This window comes from Salvelinus namaycush, unplaced genomic scaffold (genome assembly GCF_016432855.1).
Source record: "Salvelinus namaycush isolate Seneca unplaced genomic scaffold, SaNama_1.0 Scaffold943, whole genome shotgun sequence".
Classification (NCBI taxonomy): domain Eukaryota; kingdom Metazoa; phylum Chordata; class Actinopteri; order Salmoniformes; family Salmonidae; genus Salvelinus; species Salvelinus namaycush.
In genome coordinates, this window is record NW_024061690.1 from 73494 (window position 1) to 99600 (window position 26107).

A 26107-nucleotide genomic window follows, 5' to 3' on the forward strand; every position below is an offset into this window, starting at 1 on the left:
AGCTGGTTCCAGTCTTACCTGTTATTTAGCTAGGTAAGCCCTAAGCTGGTTCCAGTCCTACCTGTTATTTAGCTAGGCAGGCACTAAGCTGGTTCCAGTCCTACCTGTTATTTAGCTAGGTAAGCCCTAAGCTGGTTCTGGTCCTACCTGTTATTTAGCTAGGTAAGCCCTAAGCTGGTTCCGGTCTTACCTGTTATTTAGCTAGGTAAGCCCTAAGCTGGTTCCAGTCCTACCTGTTATTTAGCTAGGTAAGCCCTAAGCTGGTTCTGGTCCTACCTGTTATTTAGCTAGGTAAGCCCTAAACTGGTTCCGGTCTTACCTGTTATTTAGCTAGGTAAGCCCTAAGCTGGTTCCAGTCCTACCTGTTATTTAGCTAGGTAAGCCCAAAGCTGGTTCCAGTCTTACCTGTTATTTAGCTAGGTAAGCCCTAAGCTGGTTCCAGTCTTACCTGTTATTTAGCTAGGTAAGCCCTAAGCTGGTTCTGGTCTTACCTGTTATTTAGCTAGGTAAGCCCTAAGCTGGTTCCGGTCTTACCTGTTATTTAGCTAGGTAAGCCCTAAGCTGGTTCTAGTCCTACCTGTTATTTAGCTAGGTAAGCCCTAAGCTGGTTCTGGTTCTGGTCTTACCTGTTATTTAACTAGGTAAGCCCTCAGCTGGTTCTGGTCTTACCTGTTATTTAGCTAGGTAAGCCCTAAGCTGGTTCTAGTCTTACCTGTTATTTAGCTAGGTAAGCCCTAAGCTGGTTCCAGTCTTACCTGTTATTTAGCTAGGTAAGCCCTAAGCTGGTTCTGGTCCTACCTGTTATTTAGCTAGGTAAGCCCTAAGCTGGTTCTGGTCTTACCTGTTATTTAGCTAGGTAAGCCCTAAGCTGGTTCTGGTCCTACCTGTTATTTAACTAGGTAAGCCCTCAGCTGGTTCTGGTCTTACCTGTTATTTAGCTAGGTAAGCCCTAAGCTGGTTCTGGTTCTGGTCCTACCTGTTATTTAACTAGGTAAACCCTAAGCTGGTTCCGGTCTTACCTGTTATTTAACTAGGTAAGCCCTAAGCTGGTTCTGGTCTTACCTGTTATTTAACTAGGTAAGCCCTAAGCTGGTTCTGGTCTTACCTGTTATTTAGCTAGGTAAGCCCTAAACTGGTTCCGGTCTTACCTGTTATTTAGCTAGGTAAGCCCTAAGCTGGTTCCAGTCCTACCTGTTATTTAGCTAGGTAAGCCCTAAGCTGGTTCCAGTCTTACCTGTTATTTAGCTAGGTAAGCCCTCAGCTGGTTCCAGTCCTACCTGTTATTTAGCTAGGTAAGCCCTAAGCTGGTTCCGGTCTTACCTGTTATTTAGCTAGGTAAGCCCTAAGCTGGTTCCAGTCCTACCTGTTATTTAGCTAGGTAAGCCCTAAGCTGGTTCTGGTCCTACCTGTTATTTAGCTAGGTAAGCCCTAAACTGGTTCCGGTCTTACCTGTTATTTAGCTAGGTAAGCCCTAAGCTGGTTCCAGTCCTACCTGTTATTTAGCTAGGTAAGCCCTCAGCTGGTTCTGTTCCTACCTGTTATTTAGCTAGGTAAGCCCTAAGCTGGTTCCAGTCTTACCTGTTATTTAGCTAGGTAAGCCCTAAGCTGGTTCTAGTCCTACCTGTTATTTAGCTAGGTAAGCCCTAAACTGGTTCTAGTCCTACCTGTTATTTAGCTAGGTAAGCCCTAAGCTGGTTCTGGTCCTACCTGTTATTTAGCTAGGTAAGCCCTAAGCTGGTTCTGGTCCTACCTGTTATTTAGCTAAGTAAGCCCTAAGCTGGTTCCAGTCTTACCTGTTATTTAGCTAGGTAAGCCCTAAGCTGGTTCTGGTCCTACCTGTTATTTAGCTAAGTAAGCCCTAAGCTGGTTCCAGTCTTACCTGTTATTTAACTAGGTAAGCCCTCAGCTGGTTCTGGTCTTACCTGTTATTTAGCTAGGTAAGCCCTAAGCTGGTTCCAGTCTTACCTGTTATTTAGCTAGGTAAGCCCTAAGCTGGTTCTAGTCCTACCTGTTATTTAGCTAGGTAAGCCCTAAACTGGTTCTAGTCCTACCTGTTATTTAGCTAGGTAAGCCCTAAGCTGGTTCTGGTCCTACCTGTTATTTAGCTAGGTAAGCCCTAAGCTGGTTCTGGTCCTACCTGTTATTTAGCTAAGTAAGCCCTAAGCTGGTTCCAGTCTTACCTGTTATTTAGCTAGGTAAGCCCTAAGCTGGTTCTGGTCCTACCTGTTATTTAGCTAAGTAAGCCCTAAGCTGGTTCCAGTCTTACCTGTTATTTAACTAGGTAAGCCCTCAGCTGGTTCTGGTCTTACCTGTTATTTAGCTAGGTAAGCCCTAAGCTGGTTCCAGTCTTACCTGTTATTTAGCTGGGTAAGCCCTAAGCTGGTTCCGGTCTTACCTGTTATTTAGCTAGGTAAGCCCTCAGCTGGTTCTGGTCTTACCTGTTATTTAGCTAGGTAAGCCCTCAGCTGGTTCTGGTCTTACCTGTTATTTAGCTGGGTAAGCCCTAAGCTGGTTCCAGTCTTACCTGTTATTTAGCTAGGTAAGCCCTAAGCTGGTTCCAGTCTTACCTGTTATTTAGCTGGGTAAGCCCTAAGCTGGTTCCAGTCTTACCTGTTATTTAGCTAGGTAAGCCCTAAGCTGGTTCTGGTCCTACCTGTTATTTAGCTGGGTAAGCCCTAAGCTGGTTCCAGTCTTACCTGTTATTTAGCTAGGTAAACCCTAAGCTGGTTCTGGTCCTACCTGTTATTTAGCTGGGTAAGCCCTAAGCTGGTTCTGGTCCTACCTGTTATTTAGCTGGGTAAACCCTAAGCTGGTTCTGGTCCTACCTGTTATTTAGCTAGGTAAGCCCTAAGCTGGTTCTGGTCCTACCTGTTCCATCGAAAAGGAGATACAAAGTGAGACTGCATTACATAATATATTCTCATTGTGATTTAGAGATGGAAATGTTTAATGTATAATTGAATAAGGTTATAGCAGGCGGTCTTTTCAATCCAGTTAAATAGATGTGTTTCTTTACCGGCAGAAAAACCCTCTAGACATCTGAATGTTATCCTCTTATTATACCTGGTGCCTCTTCCTGGGCCAACAAGTCACTCAACACGAACTACAGGATCCAGAATGCACTGCTTCATGCCCTCACTTTAACACTGTTCATCAACAACAAGTGTACTCTACCCTAGAGGAGTTAGTCAGGAACTAGACAGGACCATTAAATATTAAGAAGTACAGTTTTTAAATCATTAATAGCCAGTGAGACTGAGCGGTTTCCCTGGCAGAGAAGTGGCAGTAGACAGCCCTTACTGAGTAGTGCTCCTCCATAGAGTCTGATACTGTCACAGTAGACAGCCCTTACTGAGTAGTGCTCCTCCATAGAGTCTGATACTGTCACAGTAGACAGCCCTTACTGAGTAGTGCTCCTCCATAGAGTCTGATACTGTCACAGTAGACAGCCCTTACTGAGTAGTGCTCCTCCATAGAGTCTGATACTGTCACAGTAGACAGCCCTTACTGAGTAGTGCTCCTCCATAGAGTCTGATACTGTCACAGTAGACAGCTCTTACTGAGTAGTGCTCCTCCATAGAGTCTGATACTGTCACAGTAGACAGCTCTTACTGAGTAGTGCTCCTCCATAGAGTCTGATACTGTCACAGTAGACAGCCCTTACTGAGTAGTGCTCCTCCATAGAGTCTGATACTGTCACAGTAGACAGCCCTTACTGAGTAGTGCTCCTCCATAGAGTCTGATACTGTCACATTAGACAGCCCTTACTGAGTAGTGCTCCTCCATAGAGTCTGATACTGTCACAGTAGACAGCCCTTACTGAGTAGTGCTCCTCCATAGAGTCTGATACTGTCACAGTAGACAGCCCTTATTGAGAAGTGCTCCTCAATAGAGTCTGATACTGCCACAGTAGACAGCCCTTACTGAGTAGTGCTCCTCCATAAAGTCTGATACTGCCACAGTAGACAGCCCTTACTGAGTAGTGCTCCTCCATAGAGTCTGATACTGTCACAGTAGACAGCCCTTACTGAGTAGTGCTCCTCCATAGAGTCTGATACTGTCACAGTAGACAGCCCTTACTGAGTAGTGCTCCTCCATAGAGTCTGATACTGTCACAGTAGACAGCCCTTACTGAGTAGTGCTCCTCCATAGAGTCTGATACTGTCACAGTAGACAGCCCTTACTGAGTAGTGCTCCTCCATTGAGTCTGATACGGTCACAGTAGACAGCCCTTACTGAGTAGTGCTCCTCCATAGAGTCTGATACGGTCACAGTAGACAGCCCTTACTGAGTAGTGCTCCTCCATAGAGTCTGATACTGTCACAGTAGACAGCCCTTACTGAGTAGTGCTCCTCCTCCATAGAGTCTGATACTGTCACAGTAGACAGCCCTTACTAAGTAGTGCTCCTCCATAGAGTCTGATACTGTCACAGTAGACAGCCCTTACTGAGTAGTGCTCCTCCTCCATAGAGTCTGATACTGTCACAGTAGACAGCCCTTACTGAGTAGTGCTCCTCCATAGAGTCTGATGGAGATCCTGGTGGTCCTGAGCTCAAACACAAACTCATAGAGCTGACTGGGGAACACTAGAGCCTGTAGAGACAGAGAGAGAGACAGGGGAAAGAGAGGTGAGAGAGAGAGGGAGGGGAGCGAGGGGGAGAGAGAGAGGGAGGGGAGAGAGGGTGAGAGAGAGAGCGAGAGCGCAAGAGAGTGGGAGAGAGGGGGGGAGAGAGAGGTGGGAGAGAGAGAGAGAGAGAGAGGGAAGAAGAGCTCCGTGTTACAGATGCTGTGAAATAATAATAACACCATAGTATACTAAGGCTTTTGATAGACCCAGAGACACTTGACAACCCATACAGCAGTAGTGTCTTCTGTCCTGGTTCAGGTGCACACACACCGGGGTTACAGGTGTAACACTCCTGACTCAACAAGCCCTTGATGAGTCAAATCAGATGTGTTGATGTTAGTGTGGGGCTGGAGAACAAGCCTGCACACCCTGTCCATCCCCCAGGACCAAGGTGGAACCATGCTGTCAAAGGAGTTGGACTGGGAGATATCTATTCAGACCAGGAGAAGTCAAGCTGAGTCCATGTGACTAATGTACAGTACTTACTATTAAGGCTATGGTTATAGTCCAGATGACTAATGTACAGTACTTACTATTAAGGCTATGGTTATAGTCCAGTTGACTAATGTACAGTACTTACTATTAAGGCTATGGTTATAGTCCAGTTGACTAATGTACAGTACTTACTATTAAGGCTATGGTTATAGTCCAGTTGACTAATGTACAGTACTTACTATTAAGGCTATGGTTATAGTCCAGTTGACTAATGTACAGTACTTACTATTAAGGCTATGGTTATAGTCCAGTTGACTAATGTACAGTACTTACTATTAAGGCTATGGTTATAGTCCAGTTGACTAATGTACAGTACTTACTATTAAGGCTATGGTTATAGTCCAGTTGACTAATGTACAGTACTTACTATTAAGGCTATGGTTATAGTCCAGATGACTAATGTACAGTACTTACTATTAAGGCTATGGTTATAGTCCAGTTGACTAATGTACAGTACTTACTATTAAGGCTATGGTTATAGTCCAGATGACTAATGTACACTACTTACTATTAAGGCTATGGTTATAGTCCAGATGACTAATGTACAGTACTTACTATTAAGGCTATGGTTATAGTCCAGTTGACTAATGTACACTACTTACTATTAAGGCTATGGTTATAGTCCAGTTGACTAATGTACAGTACTTACTATTAAGGCTATGGTTATAGTCCAGATGACTAATGTACAGTACTTACTATTAAGGCTATGGTTATAGTGTAGTTGACTAATGTACAGTACTTACTATTAAGGCTATGGTTATAGTGTAGTTGACTAATGTACAGTACTTACTATTAAGGCTATGGTTATAGTCCAGTTGACTAATGTACAGTACTTACTATTAAGGCTATGGTTGTGAACAGAACAGCAGACATGAGAATCCATATCCTAGAAAGAAAACACAGAAGAGAGACATAAATACATGTATTGATCAAAGAAACACAGGAGAGGAATAAACACGGATATTGATCATCAGAAACACCCGAGACAGAGCTCAGAGAACAATGGGATCCATTGGGCCATTCAGGACGCAAACAGAGTGACTGAACCAGCTGCCAATATGAGTCCTGTACTTCTCCTGTATTCTCTCACAGTACAACTATCATATCAAATAGGCTACAGGGAGAACTACTGTATATTCTGTCTGCTGATGGTTCTATAAGGGTCCTATATTCTGTTGATGGTTCTGTAAGGATCCTATATCCTGTTGATGGTTCTGTAAGGATCCTATATTCTGTTGATGGTTCTATAAGGATCCTATATTCTGCTGATGGTTCTATAAGGATCCTATATCCTGTTGATGGTTCTGTAAGGATCCTATATTCTGTTGATGGTTCTATAAGGATCCTATATTCTGTTGATGGTTCTATAAGGATCCTATATTCTGTTGATGGTTCTATAAGGATCCTATATTCTGTTGATGGTTCTATAAGGATCCTATATTCTGTTGATGGTTCTATAAGGATCCTATATTCTGTTGATGGTTCTATAAGGATCCTATATTCTGTTGATGGTTCTATAAGGATCCTATATTCTGTTGATGGTTCTATAAGGATCCTATATTCTGTTGATGGTTCTATAAGGATCCTATATTCTGTTGATGGTTCTATAAGGATCCTATTCTCTTCACACTACAACAACCATAGTAGTGGAGAATGTAAGCGAACCAAATGGCACTCCGATTCCCTTATCAAGTACACTACTTTTGAACAGGGTTCTTGTCAAAAGTAGTGCACTATATAGGGAATAGGGACACAGATAGTGAGAAGGAACTAAACGAGAGAGTAAATCTAATGTCTGCTACCTGTCTGTATAATGAAGCTTCTGTAAAGATCACGACACCTTTTATGTCTGGCTGCTGGGAGCAGTAAACACTGGGCTGCATCCCAAATGGAATACTATACCCTACATAGTCCCTTTGGGTCCTGGTCTAAAGCAGTGCACTATATATTGAATAGGGTGGCATTTGGCCTGGAGTCAGTGGACATTAATTTTCTTTTCATGTCCTGCTTCTCCATCACTCACGCTTTGATGTGTACACTTTCCATTACCTTAGACCGGGGGGGGGAGGGGGGGGGCAAAGTACAGCCCGCGAGACATTTTTTAAATGTATTAAATATTATTATATTTGATTTAATATTTTGGGCCTAAAATGACTCATTCCATGATACACAAACAACCTCCAATAGATGGCGCTGTAGCCTGGCAGCACTGTATTTCGGCCTACAGTCAGATTCAGAATGCGCTCAGTCATCATGGCCACTTCATTGCTTGACGACTTTTGATGTAAAAAAAATAAGTGCTGCGAAAATTAGAAAAGTGGACTCTGAATGTTGTGCGTTTAAAGAAGAATGGACAGCAAAAAAAAATATTTTTTTTACTAATATTGGACATAAGGCGGTATGTTTGATATGCCAAGAAAGTGTTGCCGTTTTTAAGGAATATAATCTCAAAACGTCATTTTTCAAGCAAGCATGCTAACTACGCTAGCTCTCTGTCCTCTCAGGAAAAGACAAGGAAGGCTTCAAAATTTGCCACAAACTTAAAAGCCCAACAAAATGTGTTTACTAAACGGTGCTCTACTCCAGACTCCGTAACTAAGGCAAGCTACGTAGCGGCACATAAAAATCTAAGTATAAACCTTTTACTGAAGGGGAGTTTGTGGTGGAGACTGCTGGTATATTTTGTCCCGAGAGAAAAAGCCAATTTGAGAAAATTAGCTTATCACGCAGAACCATCACCAGGCGCGTGGAAGTGATAGGTGAGGAGCTCATCTCAGAGTTGAAGGAAAAAAAGCAGATGGCTTTGATCTGTTTTTCTATAGCACTGGATGAGAGTAGTGACATCAGAGACACCGCTCCACTTAACATGTTTGTCAGTGGAATAAACGAGAACTTTGAGATAACAGAGGAACTTCTTGTGATGGAATCAACGATGGGAACAACCAGGGCCTCTCTGAATTATACGACAGGGTGTCTGCCTGCATGGAAAACAATGAATCTACCGTGGAACAAAGTGACAAACGTCACAACAGATGGATCACCAAATCTAACCGGTAAAAACATTGGGCTAAAGACCAAAGTAAAAGACTGTATTATTTGTCAGGAAGCCCTGTGTAAAAGTCTGTTAAAGCTGGAAAATGTTGTCAAAGTGGTTGTAAAACCTTATACGGGCAAGGAGACTTAACCATCTCAGTTCAACTTTATACGGGCAAGGAGTCTTAACCATCTCAGTTCAACTTTATACGGGCAAGGAGTCTTAACCATCTCAGTTCAACTTTATACGGGCAAGGAGTCTTAACCATCTCAGTTCAACTTTATACGGACAAGGAGACTTAACCATCTCAGTTCAACTTTATACGGACAAGGAGACTTAACCATCTAAATTCAACTTTATATGGACAAGGAGACATAACCATCTCAGTTCAAATTTATACGGACAAGGAGACTTAACCATCTCAGTTCAACTTTATACGGACAAGGAGACTTAACCATCTCAGTTCAACTTTATACGGACAAGGAGACTTAACCATCTCAGTTCAACTTTATACGGGCAAGGAGACTTAACCATCTCTGTTCAACTTTATACGGGCAAGGAGTCTTAACCATCGTCAGTTCAACTTTATACGGGCAAGGAGTCTTAACCATCTCAGTTCAACTTTATAAGGACAAGGAGTCTTAACCATCTCAGTTCAACTTTATAAGGACAAGGAGACTTAACCATCTCAGTTCAACTTTATACGGACAAGGAGTCTTAACCATCTCAGTTCAACTTTATACGGACAAGGAGTCTTAACCATCTCAGTTCAACTTTATACGGACAAGGAGCCTTAACCATCTCAGTTCAACTTTATACAGACAAGGAGACTTAACCATCTCAGTTCAACTTTATACGGGCAAGGAGACTTAACCATCTCTGTTCAACACTTAACCATCTCAGTTCACCTTTATACGGACAAGGAGCCTTAACCATCTCAGTTCAACTTTATACGGACAAGGAGACTTAACCATCTCAGTTCAACTTTATACGGGCAAGGAGACTTAACCATCTCTGTTCAACACTTAACCATCTCAGTTCACCTTTATACGGGCGAGAAGACTTAACCATCTCAGTTCAACTTTATACGGACAAGGAGACTTAACCATCGTCAGTTCAACTTTATACGGACAAGGAGTCTTAACCATCTCAGTTCAACTTTATACGGACAAGGAGTCTTAACCATCTCAGTTCAACTTTATACGGACAAGGAGTCTTAACCATCTCAGTTCAACTTTATACGGACAAGGAGTCTTAACCATCTCAGTTCAACTTTATACGGACAAGGAGTCTTAACCATCTCAGTTCAACTTTATACGGGCAAGGAGTCTTAACCATCTCAGTTCAACTTTATACGGACAAGGAGTCTTAACCATCTCAGTTCAACTTTATACGGGCAAGGAGTCTTAACCATCTCAGTTCAACTTTATACGGGCAAGGAGTCTTAACCATGGTCAGTTCATTCAGCTGCTCAATGACACGGAGGCAGAGCACCAGGACTTGTTGTACCATTGGACTGTGCTCTGGTTAAGCCTGGGGGAAGCATTTAGCCGTGTGGGAACTGAGAGGGGAGAGATCAGTATGTTCCTTGATACGGTTGGTGAAGCTGACGACTTCTCCGAGTTGAAAGACACCGACTGGTTCCGGTCTTACCTGAGGCCTATTGACTAGATCAGGACTCTTACTCTGAGATGTTTGATACATACAGTCTCCGGTCTTACCTGAGGCCTATTGACTACAGTAGATCAGGATACATACAGTCTCCGGTCTTACCTGAGGCCTATTGACTACAGTAGATCAGGATACATACAGTCTCCGGTCTTACCTGAGGCCTATTGACTACAGTAGATCAGGATACATACAGTCTCCGGTCTTACCTGAGGCCTATTGACTACAGTAGATCAGGATACATACAGTCTCCGGTCTTACCTGAGGCCTATTGACTACAGTAGATCAGGATACATACAGTCTCCGGTCTTACCTGATGCCTATTGACTACAGTAGATCAGGATACATACAGTCTCCGGTCTTACCTGAGGCCTATTGACTACAGTAGATCAGGATACATACAGTCTCCGGTCTTACCTGAGGCCTATTGACTACAGTAGATCAGGATACATACAGTCTCCGGTCTTACCTGAGGCCTATTGACTACAGTAGATCAGGATACATACAGTCTCCGGTCTTACCTGAGGCCTATTGACTACAGTAGATCAGGATACATACAGTCTCCGGTCTTACCTGAGGCCTATTGGCTCTCGTACGCCAAACCTCATCTGATTTCCGAGCATCTGACTGATCTGTAAGATAAATAGAAAACACAATACATCTCAAATGAATACATCTTGATTTAATAAACCATTTAACCTTCTACAAGCAAAGGGGCTCATAAGCCCCAACGTCAAGCACTTGGTGACAACTGTATCAGTTGAAAGTGCTATACAAATATACACTGATTGATGGATTTGCCTTACACAACATTTGCCTTATGCAATCGCCACATCGTTTCAACAGAAATACTCATCATAAATGTAGATGATAATACAAGTTATACACATGGAATTATAGATATACCTCTCCTTAATGCAACCGCTGTGTCAGATTTTAAAAAAAACGTAAAAAGCAAACCATGCAATAATCTGAGACGGAGCTCAGAACAATAGTCAAATTAGCCGCCATGTTGGACTCAACAGAAACCAGAAATTACATGATAAATATTCCCTTACCTTTGATGATCTTCATCAGAATGCACTCCCAGGAATCCCAGGTCCACAATAAATGCTTGATTTGTTCGATAATGTCCGTTATTTATGTACAATTAGCTACTTTGGTTAGCGCGTTTGGTAACAATTCCAAAGTCACAAAGTGCGTTCACTAAAACCTGACGAAATGTCCAAAAGTTCCGTAACAGTCAGTAGAAACATGTCAAACGATGTATTGAATCAATCTTTAGAATGTTGTTAACATATATCTTGAATAACGTAACACAGACAGAGTAACACAGACAGTAACAGAGTAACACAGACAGTAACAGAGACAGAGTAACAGAGTATTGGAACCAGGGACTGTAGTGATGCCTCTTGCACTGAGATGCAGTGCCTTAGAAAGCTGTGCCACTCGGGAGCCCAGGGTTCCCTCCAACCCTGGTACAATCTAATACACCTGGTACAGGTCCCCTGGTACAATCTAATACACCTGGTACAGGTCCCCTCCACCCCTGGTACAATCTAATACACCTGGTACAATCTAAATCACCTGATACAGGTCCCCTCCACCCCTGGTACAATCTAAATCACCTGGTACAGGTCCCCTCCACCCCTGGTACAATCTAATTACACCTGGTAGCTGTCCCCTCCACCCCTGGTACAATCTAATACACCTGGCACAGGTCCCCTCCACCCCTGGTACAATCTAATACACCTGGTACAGGTCCCCTCCACCTATGGTACAATCTAATACACCTGGTAGCTGTCCCCTCCACCCCTGGTACAATCTAATACACCTGGTACAGGTCCCCTCCACCCCTGGTACAATCTAATACACCTGGCACAGGTCCCCTCCACCCCTGGTACAATCTAATACACCTGGTACAGGTCCCCTCCACCCCTGTTACAATCTAATACACTTGGTACAATCTAATACACCTGGTACAGGTCCCCTGGCACAATCTAATACACCTGGTACAGGTCCCCTCCAACCCTGGTACAATCTAATACACCTGGTAGCTGTCCCCTCCACCCCTGGTACAATCTAATACACCTGGTACAGGTCCCCTCCACCCCTGGTACAATCTAATACACCTGGTACAGGTCCCCTCCACCCCTGGTACAGGTCCCCTCCACCCCTGGTACAGGTCCCCTCCACCCCTGGTACAATCTAATTACACCTGGTAGCTGTCCCCTCCACCCCTGGTACAATCTAATACACCTGGTACAGGTCCCCTCCACCCCTGGTACAATCTAATACACCTGGTACAGGTCCCCTCCACCCCTGGTACAATCTAATATAACTGGTACAGGTCCCCTCCACCCCTGGTACAATCTAATACACCTGGTACAGGTCCCCTCCACCCCTGGTACAATCTAATACACCTGGTACAGGTCCCCTCCACCCCTGGTACAATCTAATATAACTGGTACAGGTCCCCTCCACCCCTGGTACAATCTAATACACCTGGTACAGGTCCCCTCCACCCCTGGTACAATCTAATACACCTGGTACAGGTCCCCTCCACCGCTGTTACAATCTAATACACCTGGTACAGGTCCCCTCCACCCCTGGTACAATCTAATACACCTGGTACAGGTCCCCTCCACCCCTGGTACAATCTAATATAACTGGTACAGGTCCCCTCCACCCCTGGTACAATCTGGTACAATCAAAAATATAAACGCAACATGTAAAGAGTTGGTCTCATGAGCTGAAGTATGAAAGATCCCAGAAAGGTTTCATACACACAAAAAGATCCCAGAAAGGTTTCATACACACAAAAAGATCCCAGAAAGGTTTCATACACACAAAAAGATGATTTCTCTGTTTACATCCCTGTTAGTGAGCATTTCTCCTTTGCCAAAATAATCCCTCACCTGACAGGTGTGTCATATCAAGAAGCTGATTAGACAGCATGATCATTACACAGGTGCACTTTGTGCTGGGGACAATAAAAGGCCACTCTAAAATGGGCAGTTTTGTGACGCAACACAATGCCACAGATGTTTTGAGGGAGTGTGCAATTGGCATGCTGACTGCAGGAATGTCCACCAGAGCTGTTGCCAGAGAATTGAATGTTCATTTCTCTACCATAAACTGCCTCCACATCCAGCTTCTTCACCTGTGGGATCGTCTGAGACCAGCCACCCAGACAGCTGATAAAACTGAGGAGTATTACGGTCTGTAATAAAACCCTTTTGTGGGGAAAAACTAATTCTGATTGGCTGGGCTAATTCTGATTCTCTCCCTCCCCTCCCGGAGGACCTGAGCCCTAGGACCATGCCTCAGGACTACCTGGCCTGATGACTCCTTCCTGTCCCCAGTTCACCTGGTCGTGCTGCTGCTCCAGTTTCAACTGTTCTGCCTGTGGCTATGGAACCCTGACCTGTTCACTGGACGTGCTACCTTGTCCCAGACCTGATGATTTTTACTCTCTCTCTACCACACCTGCTGTCTCTAACTCTGAATGATTGGCTATGAAAAGCCAACTGACATTTACTCCTGAGGTGCTGACCTGTTGCACCCTCTACAACCACTGTGATTATTAATATTTGACCCTGCTGGTCATCTATGAACGTTTGAACATCTTGGCCATGTACTGTTATAAATCTCCACCCGGCACAGCCAGAAGAGGACTGGCCACCCCTCAGAGCCTGGTTCGTCTCTAGGTTTCTTCCTAGGTTTTGGCCTTTCTAGGGAGTTTTTCCTAGCCACCGTGCTTCTACATCTGCATTGCTTGCTGTTTGAGGTTTTAGGCTGGGTTTCTGTACAGCACTTTGTGACATCAGCTGATGTAAGAAGGGCTTTATAAATACATTTGATTGATTGATTGGGCCTGGCTCCACAGTGGGTGGGCCTATGACCAGGTCCCCTCCACCCCTGGTACAATCTAATACACCTGGTACAGGTCCCCTCCAACCCTGGTACAATCTAATACACGTCCCCTCCACCCCTGGTACAGGTCCCCTCTACCCCTGGTACAATCTAATACACCTGGTACAGGTCCCCTCCAACCATGGCACAATCTAATACACCTGGTACAGGTCCCCTCCACCCCTGGTACAATCTAATATAACTGGTTCCTGCTGTATTTGTCTGCTCTATCCTTTAAAGGGCCCATCTGTAGTTGAAACAATAACAAAGTGTACTGTTTCGGTAAGAAGCTGAGGGATGGGGCCGGAGAAATGTACCCACTCTCAAATTCATAGACCCGAGCTATGGATGCAGGAACGAACCTGATAGTTTTAACCATGTTTTGAGTCTATACAGCGTTTGTTTACATGAACTTTGTCTACCAACATTGGAGTAAAACAAGCTTGTATTTTGGGTTGAAATAGGCTGATGAGGCCTTTATAAAAGTGATGTCTTTTAAGAATCAATGTGTACATGTCATTAATGTAGAAGTCCACAATGGATGTTCTTTAAGAATCAATGTGTACGTGTCATTAATGTAGAAGTCCACAATGGATGTTCTTTAAGAATCAATGTGTACGTGTCATTAATGTAGAAGTCCACAATGGATGTTCTTTAAGAATCAATGTGTACATGTCATTAAGTAGAAGTCCACAATGGATGTCCTTTAAGAATCAATGTGTACGTGTCATTAATGTAGAAGTCCACAATGGATGCTCTTTAAGAATCAATGTGTACGTGTCATTAATGTATAAGTCCACAATGGATGTTCTTTAAGAATCAATGTGTACGTGTCATTAATGTAGAAGTCCACAATGGATGTCCTTTAAGAATCAATGTGTACATGTCATTAAGTAGAAGTCCACAATGGATGTCCTTTAAGAATCAATGTGTACATGTCATTAATGTAGAAGTCCACAATGGATGTCCTTTAAGAATCAATGTGTACGTGTCATTAATGTAGAAGTCCACAATGGATGTTCTTTAAGAATCAATGTGTACGTGTCATTAATGTAGAAGTCCACAATGGATGTCCTTTAAGAATCAATGTGTACGTGTCATTAATGTAGAAGTCCACAATGGATGTCCTTTAAGAATCAATGTGTACGTGTCATTAATGTAGAAGTCCACAATGGATGTAGCAACACTATTGAAGGCCAGGTCCAAACCCCCAGCATGCATCTCTATCTGACTGGGCTAAATCTCTTCTTTAGTCAATCTTCTCCTCCCATTTCCTCCATAATGTTTATTTCCAGATCTGGTGCCTGATATAACTCTGATATCAGGGTCAGAGTATTTCTCAAGAGCCACTTGAGGAGATTCAGACACAGTAGACGGAGGGACCAGGATTGACATGATATCCTCACAATAGGTTGTGAGGCTGAGAGAGAAAAGAGTGAACAGGAAGTGACACAAACAGTAAAAACTATAAACTCAGAGCTGTTTGTCTTTGTGGACATGTTCACACTCCCGTTAGATATGTATTTATTTACTATGAGGTTTGCAGCAAAGTATAATACCACATTTGTTTTGTTTTATTTAACCTTTATCTAAACTAGGCAAGTCAGTTAAGAACAAATTCGTATTTAGAATGGCGGCCTACACCGGCCAAACACGGACGACGCTGGGCCAATTGTGTGCCGCCCTATGGGACTCCCAATCCCGGCCGGTTGTGTTACAGCCTTGTGACTTGGAAGGGTGAGAAAATGAAATAGTTTGTGTTGAAAAGGGGGCCCCATCTCTCACAAAATAGAAGGAAACACAATAGAGGTTTTGGGCTGAAAGAAGAGCCAATAATATCTCCAGCTCTCGGACAGAGAGAACTACAGCATGTCAAACACCATGTGGTTCCTTCTGTGAATGTAAACATGTCCCCAAAGTCAAACACATGTATTATAGGCCTATCTGGGTGACTGAATATATTGTAGGCCTATCTGGGTGAATGAATATATTGTAGGCCTATCTGGGTGACTGAATATATTGTAGACCTATCTGGGTGACTTAATATATTGTAGGCCTATCTGGGTGACTTAATATATTGTAGGCCTATCTGGGTGACTAAATATATTGTAGGCCTATCTGGGTGACTGAATATATTGTAGGGCTATCTGGGTGAATGAATATATTGTAGGCCTATCTGGGTGAATGAATATATTGTAGGCCTATCTGGGTGACTGAATATATTGTAGACCTATCTGGGTGACTTAATATATTGTAGGCCTATCTGGGTGACTTAATATATTGTAGGCCTATCTGGGTGACTTAATATATTGTAGGCCTATCTGGGTGACTGAATATATTGTAGGCCTATCTGGGTGACTGAATATATTGTAGGCCTATCTGGGTGACTAAATATATTGTAGGCCTATGTGGGTGATAAAATATATTGTAGACCTATCTGGGTGACTAAATATATTGTAGGCCTATCTGGGTGACTGAATATATTGTAGGGCTATCTGGGTGACTAAATATATTGTAGGCCTATCTGGGTGACTGAATATATTGTAGACCTATCTGGGTGACTTAATATATTGTAGGCCTATCTGGGTGACTGAATATATTGTAGGGCTATCTGGGTGACTGAATATATTGTAGACCTATCTGGGTGAATGAATATATTGTAGACCTATCTGGGTGACTTAATATATTGTAGGCCTATGTGGGTGATGAAATATATTGTAGACCTATCTGGGTGACTAAATATATTGTAGGCCTATCTGGGTGACTGAATATATTGTAGGGCTATCTGGGTGACTGAATATATTGTAGACCTATCTGGGTGAATGAATATATTGTAGGCCTATCTGGGTGAATGAATATATTGTAGACCTATCTGGGTGACTTAATATATTGTAGGCCTATCTGGGTGACTTAATATATTGTAGGCCTATCTGGGTGACTTAATATATTGTAGGCCTATCTGGGTGACTGAATATATTGTAGGCCTATCTGGGTGACTTAATATATTGTAGGCCTATCTGGGTGACTAAATATATTGTAGGCCTATGTGGGTGATGAAATATATTGTAGACCTATCTGGGTGACTAAATATATTGTAGGCCTATCTGGGTGACTGAATATATTGTAGGGCTATCTGGGTGACTAAATATATTGTAGGCCTATCTGGGTGACTAAATATATTGTAGGCCTATCTGGGTGAATGAATGTATTGTAGGCCTATCTGGGTGACAATGTATTGTAGACCTATCTGGGTGACTTAATATATTGTAGACCTATCTGGGTGAATGAATATATTGTAGACCTATCTGGGTGAATGAATGTATTGTAGGCCTATCTGGGTGACTGAATATATTGTAGGCCTATCTGGGTGAATGAATATATTGTAGGCCTATCTGGGTGAATGAATGTATTGTAGGCCTATCTGGGTGAATGAATGTATTGTAGGCCTATCTGGGTGACTGAATATATTGTAGGCCTATCTGGGTGAATGAATGTGTTGTAGGCCTATCTGGGTGAATGAATGTATTGTAGGCCTATCTGGGTGAATGAATGTATTGTAGGCCTATCTGGGTGACTTAATATATTGTAGGCCTATCTGGGTGAATGAATGTATTGTAGGCCTATCTGGGTGACTGGTGGATTCTGACAAGTGAAACAGACTGTCTGGAAAACAACGTCACGTCTTCAGCCCGTGTTTTCAGCACGTATGATTGAGAGTAGAGAGTTGACTGACAGGCAACACGGTTGCCTTGGCTACCTGGTCTCTCTAACACTCAGGGTTCTATGTTCCTCTGGAGCGAAGGAGACGCAAGTGTCAAACGCACGTTAGTTTGCAATTTCATCGTACAAAAACTGGCGCACTTGCATTTTCCAGCCTTTACCCCAGGTTCGGGAATCCATCTGTCTAATATCAGCTTGCTTCCGCTGAGGTGGGACAGGTAGAAATATTTGAGACATCTCGTAAATAATAAATATATATTTCAGTCAGCGCAACTCGAGATGTTTAAGAACGACCTACAGCTGGTCTTAGCGGTAACCCGGGTTACGTCATTGGTTTAGCCAGCGCAGGCCCACGCAGTATCCTTATGTTCATCACAAATGTTTTATTAAAACATCACAGGCAGCAAAACAGTCAGACATTCCCCTTTTTCATTCATATATTGGACATTATGTTTGTCCAGCATCTGTGAAAAGTTTCCGACTCATTATGTGCGACGACCATTGCACGAAAGGTGTCAGTGACTGTCGGAGGAAGCCTGTTCACAAACATCAAGTTATTTAAAAAAAGACGTCTTATTGTGTTTAGTTTTTCCTCTGTTTGACCCAACTGTCAAATCGCAGGAATTCTGATCTCTGTCCGTGGTGCTGAATCCACTTGTAAAGGCCTTAACTGACAGCTTCATTAAATAGTACCCGCAAAACACCAGTCTCAATGTCAACAGTGAAGAGGCGACTCCGGGATGCTGGCCTTCTAGGCAGAGTTGCAAAAGAAAAAGCCATATCTCAGACTGGCCAATAAAAATAAAAGATTAAGATGGGCAAAAGAACACAGACACTGGACAGAGGAACTCTGCCTAGAAGGCCAGCATCCCGGAGTCGCCTCTTCACTGCTTACGTTGAGACTGGTGTTTTGCGGGTACTATTTAATGAAGCTGCCAGTTGAGGACTTGTGAGGCATCTGTTTCTCAAACTAGACACTCTAATGTACTTGTACTCTTGCTCAGTTGTGCACCAGGGCCTCCCACTCCTCTTTCTATTCTGGTTAGAGACAGTTTGCGCTGTTCTGTGAAGGGAGTAGTACACAGCGTTGTACGAAATCTTCAGTTTCCTGGCAATTTCTCACATGGAATAGCCTTCATTTCTCAGAACAAGAATAGATTGACGCGTTTCAGAAGAAAGTTTTGTTTCTGGCCATTTTGAGCCTGTACTCGAACCCACAAATGCTGATGCTCCAGATACTCAACTAGTCTAAAAAAGGCCAGTTTTATTGCTTCTTTATATCAGGACAACAGTTTTCAGCTGTGCTAACATAATTGCAAAAGGGATTTCTAATGATCAAATAGCCTTTTAAAATTATAAACTTGGATTAGCTAAAACAACATGCCATTGGAACACAGGAGTGATGGTTGCTGATAATGGGCATCTGTACGTCTATGCAGATATTCAATTTAAAACAAAATCTGCCGTTTCCGGCTACAATAGTCATATTCAACATTAACACCGTATTTCTGATCAATTTGATCTTATTTTAACGGACAACAAATGTGCTTTTCTTTCAAAAACAAGGACATTTCTAAGTGACCCTAAACTTTGAACGGTAGTGTATATATTTTGGGGGGTTTAAGTTGTTTGAGTGCCTTCTAGTCCTTTCCTAATCTAACGCATATACACTGTTGATGAAGAGCTGTAGTAAATATCTCACTGTACCGTTACACCCTCTTTGTTCTGTGCATGTGACAAACAAACTCAGATTGTGTCATAAAGACTTGATCTCCAGAAATATTTCAATAATAATTATGTAACGAATCCAAAATCACACCATGTTGACAGAGCATGAATATTCCTCCCAAAACTGTGTTCAGCATTTCATTTATTTAATACCCGTTGTGTCTTCGACCCTAGGAAGCTTTCATCATCACATGGTAGGAAGACATGTTTGTACTGTCAAGAACATAATCCATAGGAGAGAAAGAAGGAGTGAGAGAGAGAGAGAGAAACAGAGAGAAAAACAGAGAGAGATAGAGAGAGAGAGATGGAGAGAGAAAGAGAGAGAGAGAAACACAGAGCGAGATGGAGATAAACAGAGAGAGAGAGAAACAGAGAGAAAAACAGAGAGAGAGAGAGAGAGAGAGAGAGAGAGAGAGAGAGAGAGAGAGATGGAGAGAGAGAGAAACACAGAGAGAGATGGAGATAAACAGAGAGAGAGAGAGAGAGACAGAGAATCACACAGAGAGAGAGAAACAGAGAGAAAAACAGAGAGAGAGAGAGAGAGAGAGAGAGAGATGGAGAGAGAAAGAGAGAGAGAAACAGAGCGAGATGGAGATAAACAGAGAGAGAGAGAGAAACAGAGAGAGAGAGAGAGAGAGAGAGAGAGAGAGAGAGAGAGAGAGAGAGAGAGAGAGAGAGAGAGAGAAAGAGAGATGGAGAGAGAGAGAAACACAGAGAGAGATGGAGATAAACAGAGAGAGAGAAACAGAGAGAGAAACAGAGAGAGAAAAAGAGAGAGAAGATGGAGAGAAACACAGAGAGAGTGAATGTACGTGCAGCGATAGAGGTGAGGTGACATGGAGTCAGGTGTTTGATGCCTGATCAAAGGCCATCTCTGTACACAGAGAGCCAGTTCAATTCTGTACCAGGTAGCCATCTGCTGTGTCTGCTGTTGACACTATGAACATGTGTCCATGGTATCAAATTCACTTTCAAAGGCTGTCTCTACAAACAAGGTCCCTGGATTGAATTCTATACCAAGTCTCCATGTCTGCTATGACTCTAACATGCAGACCACAACGCTTGCGTCGCAAAAATAAATGTACACTTACATGTTATTCAAATCATTGCAAATCAAATCAAATGTTATTTGTCACATACACATGGCTAACAGATGTTAATGCGAGTGTAGCGAAATGCTTGTGCTTCTAGTTCCGACAATGCAGTAATAACCAACGAGTAATCTAACCTAACAATTCACAACTACTACCTTATACACACAAGTGTAAAGGGATGAAGAATATGTACATAAAGATATATGAATGAGTGATGGTACAGAACGGCATAGGCAAGATGCAGTAGATGGTATTGAGTACAGTATATACATATGAGATGAGTAATGTAGGGTATGTAAACATTATATTAAGTGGCATTGCACATTTGTGGCCTGCTGGAGGTCATTTTGCAGGGCTCTGGCAGTGCTCCTCCTTGCACAAAGGCGGAGGTAGCGGTCCTGCTGCTGGGTTGTTGCCCTCCTACGGCCTCCTCCACGTCTCCTGATGTACTGGCCTGTCTCCTGGTAGCGCCTCCATGCTCTGGACACTACGCTGACAGACACAGCAAACCTTCTTGCCACAGCTCGCATTGATGTGCCATCCTGGATGAGCTGCACTACCTGAGCCACGTGTGTGGGTTGTAGACTCCGTCTCATGCTACCACTAGAGTGAAAGCACCGCCAGCATTCAAAAGTGACCAAAACATCAACCAGGAAGCATAGGAACTGAGAAGTGGTCTGTGGTCACCACCTGCAGAACCACTCCTTTATTGGGGGTGTCTTGCTAATTGCCTATCATTTCCACCTTTTGTCTATTCCATTTGCACAACAGCATGTGAAATGTATTGTCAATCAGTGTTGCTTCCTAAGTGGACAGTTTGATTTCACAGAAGTATGATTGACTTGGAGTTACATTGTGTTGTTTAAGTGTTCCCTTTATTTTTTTGAGCAGTGTATATATATATGAGATGTATATATGAGTATATATATATGAGATGAGTAATGTAGGGTATATAAACATAAAGTGGCATTGTTTAAAGTGGCTAGTGATACATGTATTACATAAAGATGGCAAGCTGCAGTAGATGATATAGAGTACAGTATATACATATACATATGAGATGAGTAATGTAGGGTATGTAAACATTATATTAAGTGGCATTGTTTAAAGTGGCTAGTGATACATTTTTTACATAAATTTTTCCAGTTTGCACCCACACTGCTCGCGAGCGTCTGCGTGGCACTAAAATAGTAATTGGTTCTATTTGTGACGCTCAATGCGCTGCAAGTCCGGCCTCTCCCATCTCCTCATTGGTTTTTAGGAGCACCACGTGGGTGATTGAAAGATGAACTGAGGTCCACACTCCGGGTGGGTTGTAGTAATGCTGTAAAGTTGGTTGCCAACCGCCATATAAAGTCCAAAGAAGACAGCAAGCTAGCTAGCTAGCTAAATTGCCATAAATGTTTAATGCTTTTCAACCTGTCCCCAAATTAATAATTGGTTCAGAGTTTGTTTTGATATTTCAACCTGCGTGTCCTGATCTTCTGGGGGGGGGTGAACAAAATCAACTTGCGGACGCACGGGCGCGTGCGGTTTGGTCAGCATGTAAGGAGGCAGGTAGCCTAGCGGTTAGAGCGTTGAGCCAGTAACTGAAACGTTGCTGGTTTGAATACCCAAGTTCGACAAAGTGAAAAATCTGTCGACGTGCCCTTGAGCAAGGCACTTAACCCTTATTTGCTCCAGGGGTGCCGTGCTACTATGAAACAACATTTCACTGCACCTATCGGGTATATGAGACAACAAAACACGTTTCCCCCCCCCCCCACCTATTGACACACTCATACAAAATAAAATGTATACGGAGCCTTCAGAAAGTATTCACACCCCTGGACTTATTTCACATGTTGTGTTACAGCCTGAATTCAAAATAGAATACTATTTAAAAATATATATTTCTACACACACAATACCCCATAACGACAAAGTGAACACATTTCTATACATCTTTTGCACATTTATTTTAGAATCACCTTTGGCAGCGATTAAAGCTGTGAGCCTTTTGGCTCTCCTGGATTGTGCAACATTTGCCCATTTATTCTTGTAAAAAAATTATTCGAGCTCTGTCAAATTGGTTGTTGATCATTGCTAGACAACCATTTTCAGATCTTATCGTAGATTTTCAAGTAGATTTAAGTGAAAACTGTAACTTGGTCACTCAGGAACATTCATACTCTTTTTTTTTTTATCCTGAAAAACTCCCCAGTCCTCAACGATTAAAAGCATGCCCATAACATGATGCAGCCACCACTATGCTTGAAAATATGGAGAGTGGAACTCAGTAATGTGTTATATTGGATTTGCCCCAAACATAACACTTTTTATTCAGGACAAAAAGTTAATTTCTTTGCAGTATTACTTTAGTGCCTTGTTCCAAAACAAGAGGATGCATGTTTTGTAATATTTTTTATTCTGTACAGGCTTCCTTCTTTTCACTCTGTCAGTTAGATTAGTATTGTGGAGTAACTACAATGTTGTTGATCCATCCTCAGTTTTCTCCTATCACAGCCAATAAACTCTAACTGTTTTAAAGTCACCATTGGCTTCATGTTTAAATACCTGAGCAGTTTCCTTCCTCTCCGGCAACTGAGTTAAGAAGGACGCCTGTATCTTTGTAGTGAATGGGGTGTATTGATACACCATCTACCAATAGGTGCCATTCTTTACGAGGCATTGGAAAACCTCCTTGGTCTTTGTGGTTGAAACTGTGTTTGAAATTCACTGCTCGACTGAGGGACCAGATAATTGTATGTGTGGGGTACAGCGATGAGGTAGTCATGTTAACACACTATTATTGAACAGAGTTAGTCCATGCAACTTATTATGTGACTTGTTGAGCATATTTTTACTCCTAAAGTTATTTAGGCATTTCAGCTTTTCATTTTTTTATTAATTCGTAAACATTTGTAAAAACATAATTCAACTTTTACATTATGGGGTATTGTGTGTAGGCCAGTGACCCCCCCCAAAATCTAAATTTGATAAATTTTAAATTCAGGCTGTAACACAACAAAATGTGGGAAAAGAAAAGGGGGTTTGAATACTTTCTGAAGGCCCTGTAGAATCTGTGTGTGCCTGCAAACTACTGACCTTTGACCTGTGTATCTCTCCATCATCATCCTCTCCTCCGACACCCAGTATCTTCCTGGTCTTCAGCCGGCTCACCAGATCTGTCTGGCTGTGCTTCTTCATCAGAGGGGGTTGGGGTTTGCTACTCATGGCTGATACGGGGGGCGGTTACGACCTATGACTCCTAAAAACCACAACATAACAAGAGAAAGATGGGGAACATGGGTCGTGTTCATTAGGACACGTCGTAGCAAAAAAACAGTTTGCATCATAAAACGCAAAACAAGCGTTTCTTATTGGTTAAAGTTCAGATAGTTCACTCCTGAAAACCACAACATACACATGGAATACAAAATCAATCCAAAGTAGTGCACTATCTAGGGAATAGGGTGCCATAGGGCTCTGATATAAAGTTGTGCACTATCTAGGGAATAGGGTCCCATTTGGGAATTAGACTTTTGTCCCTCTGAGGGGTAACGCTACGGTTCTGAGGGGTGACGCTACGGTCCTGAGGGGTGACGCTACGGTTCTGAGGTGTGACGCTACGGTCCTGAGGGGTGACGCTACGGCCCTGAGGGGTGACGCTACGGTCCTGAGGGGTGACGCTACGGTCCTGAGGGGTGACGCTACGGTCCTGAGGGGTGACGCTACGGTCCTGAGGGGTGACGCTACGGTCCTGAGGGGTGACGCTACGGTCCTGAGGGGTGACGCTACGGTTCTGAGGGGTGACGCTACGGTTCTGAGGGGTGACGCTACGGTCCTGAGGGGTGACGCTACGGTTCTGAGGGGTGACGCTACGGTTCTGAGGTGTGACGCTACGGTCCTGAGGGGTGACGCTACGGTTCTGAGGTGTAACGCTACGGTTCTGAGGTGTGACGCTACGGTCCTGAGGGGTGACGCTACGGTTCTGAGGGGTGACGCTACGGTTCTGAGGGGTGACGCTACGGTCCTGAGGGGTGACGCTACGGTTCTGAGGGGAGACGCTACGGTTCTGAGGGGAGACGCTACGGTTCTGAGGGGAAACGCTACTGTTCTGAGGGGTAACGCTACGGTTCTGAGGGGTGACGCTACGGTTCTGAGGGGTGACGCTACGGTTCTGAGGGGTGACGCTACGGTTCTGAGGGGTGACGCTACGGTTCTGAGGGGAGACGCTACGGTTCTGAGGGGAAACGCTACGGTTCTGAGGGGAGACGCTACGGTCCTGAGGGGTGACGCTACGGTTCTGAGGGGAGACGCTACGGTTCTGAGGGGAAACGCTACGGTTCTGAGGGGAGACGCTACGGTCCTGAGGGGAGACGCTACGGTTCTGAGGGGAGACGCTACGGTCCTGAGGTGTGACACTACGGTCCTGAGGTTTGATGTTACAGTTCTGAGATTTACTGTTATGTTTCTGTACAGATAGTAGAATGCCTGGGGTGAGGAGGATGAGGACACAGGGCCGACATGAGCTCTCTATCTCAGGCCCAGTATAGGCATAGGCATTTCTGTTGAGGGAAATGTAGTACAGTACTACCATGGATTTATGTGCAGAGAGAAATGGATCAATCTGGAGTGTTGGTCTGTGTACTCCTAAATAGAGCCCATCCCAACTCCTGATAAGGCTGTGTGTGTGTCAGTGCTTTCTGTAAAAACAGAGTCAGAGAGAGTTGTTTCACGCTTCAGTCTGATGTCTCTCTCTCTCTCTCTCTGGTTCTCTCTCTCTGGCTCTCTCTCTCTCTGGCTCTCTCTCTCTCTCTGGCTCTCTCTCTCTCTCTGGCTCTCTCTCTCTCTCTGGCTCTCTCTCTCTCTCTGGCTCTCTCTCTCTCTGACTCTCTCTCTCTCTCTCTCTGACTCTCTCTCTCTCTCTGACTCTCTCTCTCTCTCTCTCTGACTCTCTCTCTCTCTCTCTCTGACTCTCTCTCTCTCTCTCTCTGACTCTCTCTCAATTCAATTCAATTCAATTCAAGGGGCTTTATTGGCATGGGAAACATGTGTTAACATTGCCAAAGCAAGTGAGGTAGATATTATACAAAAGTGAAATAAACAATACAAATTAACAGTAAACATTACACATACAGAAGTTTCAAAACAATAAAGACATTACAAATGTTATATTATATATATACAGTGTTGTAACAATGTACAAATGGTTAAAGCACACAAGTTAAAATAAATAAGCATAAATATGGGTTGTATTTACAATGGTGTTTGTTCTTCACTGGTTGCCCTTTTCTTGTGGCAACAGGTCACAAATCTTGCTGCTGTGATGGCACACTGTGGGATTTCTCCCAGTAGATATGGGAGTTTATCAAAATTGGATTTGTTTTCAAATTCTTTGTGGATCTGTGTAATCTGTGGGAAATATGTCTCTCTAATATGGTCATACATTGGGCAGGAGGTTAGGAAGTGCAGCTCAGTTTCCACCTCATTTTGTGGGCAGTGAGCACATAGCCTGTCTTCTCTTGAGAGCCATGTCTGCCTACGGCGGCCTTTCTCAATAGCAAGGCTATGCTCACTGAGTCTGTACATAGTCAAAGCTTTCCTTAAGTTTGGGTCAGTCACAGTGGTCAGGTATTCTGCCACTGTGTACTCTCTGTTTAGGGCCAAATAGCATTCTAGTTTGCTCTGTTTTTTTGTTAATTCTTTCCAATGTGTCTGGCTCTCTGGCTCTCTCTCTCTCTCTCTCTCTCTCTCTCTCTCTCTCTCTCTCTCTCTCTCTCTCTCTCTCTCTCTCTCTCTCTCTCTCTGTCTCTCTCTCTCTCTCTCTCTCTCTCTCTCTCA

The 26107-nt window shown here is 43.3% G+C and overlaps 1 protein-coding gene across 1 annotated transcript in view; it reads right to left on the reverse strand.

Annotated features, from left to right (window-relative positions):
• LOC120043500 (tumor protein p53-inducible protein 11-like) overlaps positions 1–23858 on the reverse strand; it is a 37675-nt gene extending 13817 nt beyond the window's left edge. Inside the window, exons 1-4 of the mRNA XM_038988093.1 lie at positions 23369–23858; positions 10398–10456; positions 5960–6008; positions 4503–4593 (exon numbers count right to left, since the gene is read on the reverse strand). Coding sequence (XP_038844021.1) covers positions 4503–4593; positions 5960–6008; positions 10398–10456; positions 23369–23497 — 328 coding nt within the window. The 5' untranslated portion in view covers positions 23498–23858. The remainder of the gene's footprint in view (positions 1–4502; positions 4594–5959; positions 6009–10397; positions 10457–23368) is intronic.
• Between the last annotated feature and the right edge of the window lie 2249 nt (positions 23859–26107).